The 2,116-nt window shown below is 40.6% G+C and overlaps 1 protein-coding gene across 1 annotated transcript; it reads right to left on the bottom strand.

The window, feature by feature from the left end:
• Positions 1 to 863: 863 nt before the first annotated feature.
• Positions 864 to 1,787, bottom strand: LOC139286014 (galanin receptor 2a). Its single transcript, XM_070906665.1, has one exon. The coding sequence runs from the start codon at positions 1,785 to 1,787 to the stop codon at positions 864 to 866; it is 924 nt and encodes a 307-aa protein (XP_070762766.1).
• Positions 1,788 to 2,116: the final 329 nt, after the last annotated feature.

Here is a 2,116-nt window from a genome sequence, read left to right as displayed (position 1 = left end):
TATGCTCACTACAAATGCAAACATTTGGAAAGTATGACGTATTCCTGCCATTGCGTGGGGAAAAATAAATATAAAGAAAAAGGTTCATTTTCTCACTATATCAAGAACATTCTCTTGCGTTAGTGATTTTTGTCATTCAAGACACTGTTATTTTAAATAATGACAACATTAATTATTTCTTTATTTGTTTAACAAAGATTAAAAGACTTATTAAGTTACAATTGTCTCAGAAGAGTTTGTAATGATGGTGTAGAAGAAATTATCACAAGAGACATACAAATACTACACAAAATACTTCACAAGGCTTATTGTCATTTTACTAGGATGTAAAACAAAAGAAAAATGGACCAAAAGAGAAAATGAATGCGACAGAATCTGGAGCAATGACAAGAAACAAAGCAATAAGACTTTCAGTATGTATTTCATCAAAGTGCTGCCTTAAAACTGAATCAAGCTCATTGTTAATTACTTTTAAAAAGACAAAACTGTATCATCTTTCTTTTCAGTTCAGCATTAGTAAGGTGGTAGTAATGGCATAATAGTTTCCATAAAAAAAGAATTAGATACAGTAACATTTTCACTCAATCATTCAATCATTCAATTACTTTCACAACTGCTTTTTGTAGTGAATAATGAATGTCAAAATGTGATTGCAGTTAATCCTGAAAAAAAACCAACTCAATTATTATTATTATTCTCATCGTCTTATTTGTACATTTAGACCTCAAATATGGAAAGGAAATTTGAAAATAACAGGAAGTAATCACAATAACATCCATCTCATTGTTCACAAAAGTTGTTGAAAAAAGTATCACTGAATGCCACCAACTAATTGCTCGATGCTTAAACAAATAAAGCTGTATTTAGAAGCTGTCTGTGGTGACACTGATGACCTGCGGCTGCACTCTGTTCCTGTTACAGCTGAAGAGCCAGGCTGCCCTCCTGTGGCGGTAGCGCTTTGACAGCAGCACATAGAGCACAGGGTTGATACAGGGGTGCAGGTACTGCAGCACAGTACAGATGAAGTAAAACATCTCCCAAGCCTGTCCATGGCGATACAGCCCCAGGTACACACACAACTCCAGCACATAACCAGGCAGCCAGCACACTGAGAAGGTAGCAGCAGCCAAGAACACCATGACAGATGCACGCCGGGTGTTCCTGGCACTGGACACCGACATTACAGGGCTCTTGTGGAGAAAGAGAGCCAGCCGGACATAGTTGAAGGCAATGACTAGCATTGGAACAAAGTAGTAAAGTACAAACTGGCTTAGGACCACTTGGTAGTGGTGCTCATGAATGGTTGGAAGGCAGAAGGTGAAGTTAGCCAGGCTCGGGCCCACGCTCTCTTTGGTGGCAAACATACGTAGTGGCAGGCTGATGAAAAAGCTAAGGGCCCAGACCAGGATAAACATGAGGATGACCAGGTCCATGGTGGGCGGCTGGTACGGGTTGGTGATAATCATGGCGCGGGTCATGGACACGGCACACAGCGAGTAGGTGCTGGCGGCCAGGCTGAAGGCCAGCAGGAACTGGTAGACCTTGCAGGAGGTGTCACCCAGAGGCCATGAGTGACTGACGGCAGAGTGCAAGGTGAAGGGGATGAGCAGGAGGGTGAGGAAGTCGGCCAGAGTCATGCTGAGTAGGAGGATGTCGAGGCGGTTCTTACGCAGCGTGTTGTACTTGGCAAACAGAGAGAAGACCAGCAGGTTGGCACAGAGCCCAATGCCCAGGATCACTCCACAGGTACAGGCAAAGATCAGCCCGTAGGTATTGGGAACTGCCATATTGTCATCGACTTGACATCACCTTTTTAAAAAAAAAAGTAATTAATTTATCATTGGTGATTAGGATTAGTTGACTGTCAAAATTAATCAGTAACTATTTTTATAATCTCTTAATTATTTCAGGGGTTTTTTTCCCGTAAAATTCTAAACTTTCGCAGGAGGAAAGTTACATTTCACATCAAGACAAAAAAATTTGTTTCTAGCTTTGCCAAAATGCATTTTTGAGTTAATCAAGTAGCATCTGAAAGGCTTTGTAGAGCCATAGTGATAGAAAATATACAGTGTATATCATATAACAGCAATACGGTCTTCTACTACATGTTTTTTTA

This window comes from Enoplosus armatus, chromosome 6, assembly GCF_043641665.1.
Source record: "Enoplosus armatus isolate fEnoArm2 chromosome 6, fEnoArm2.hap1, whole genome shotgun sequence".
Taxonomy (NCBI): domain Eukaryota; kingdom Metazoa; phylum Chordata; class Actinopteri; order Centrarchiformes; family Enoplosidae; genus Enoplosus; species Enoplosus armatus.
Note: the sequence above shows the minus strand (reverse complement) of the source record. Positions and strands in the feature narration are given on the sequence as shown.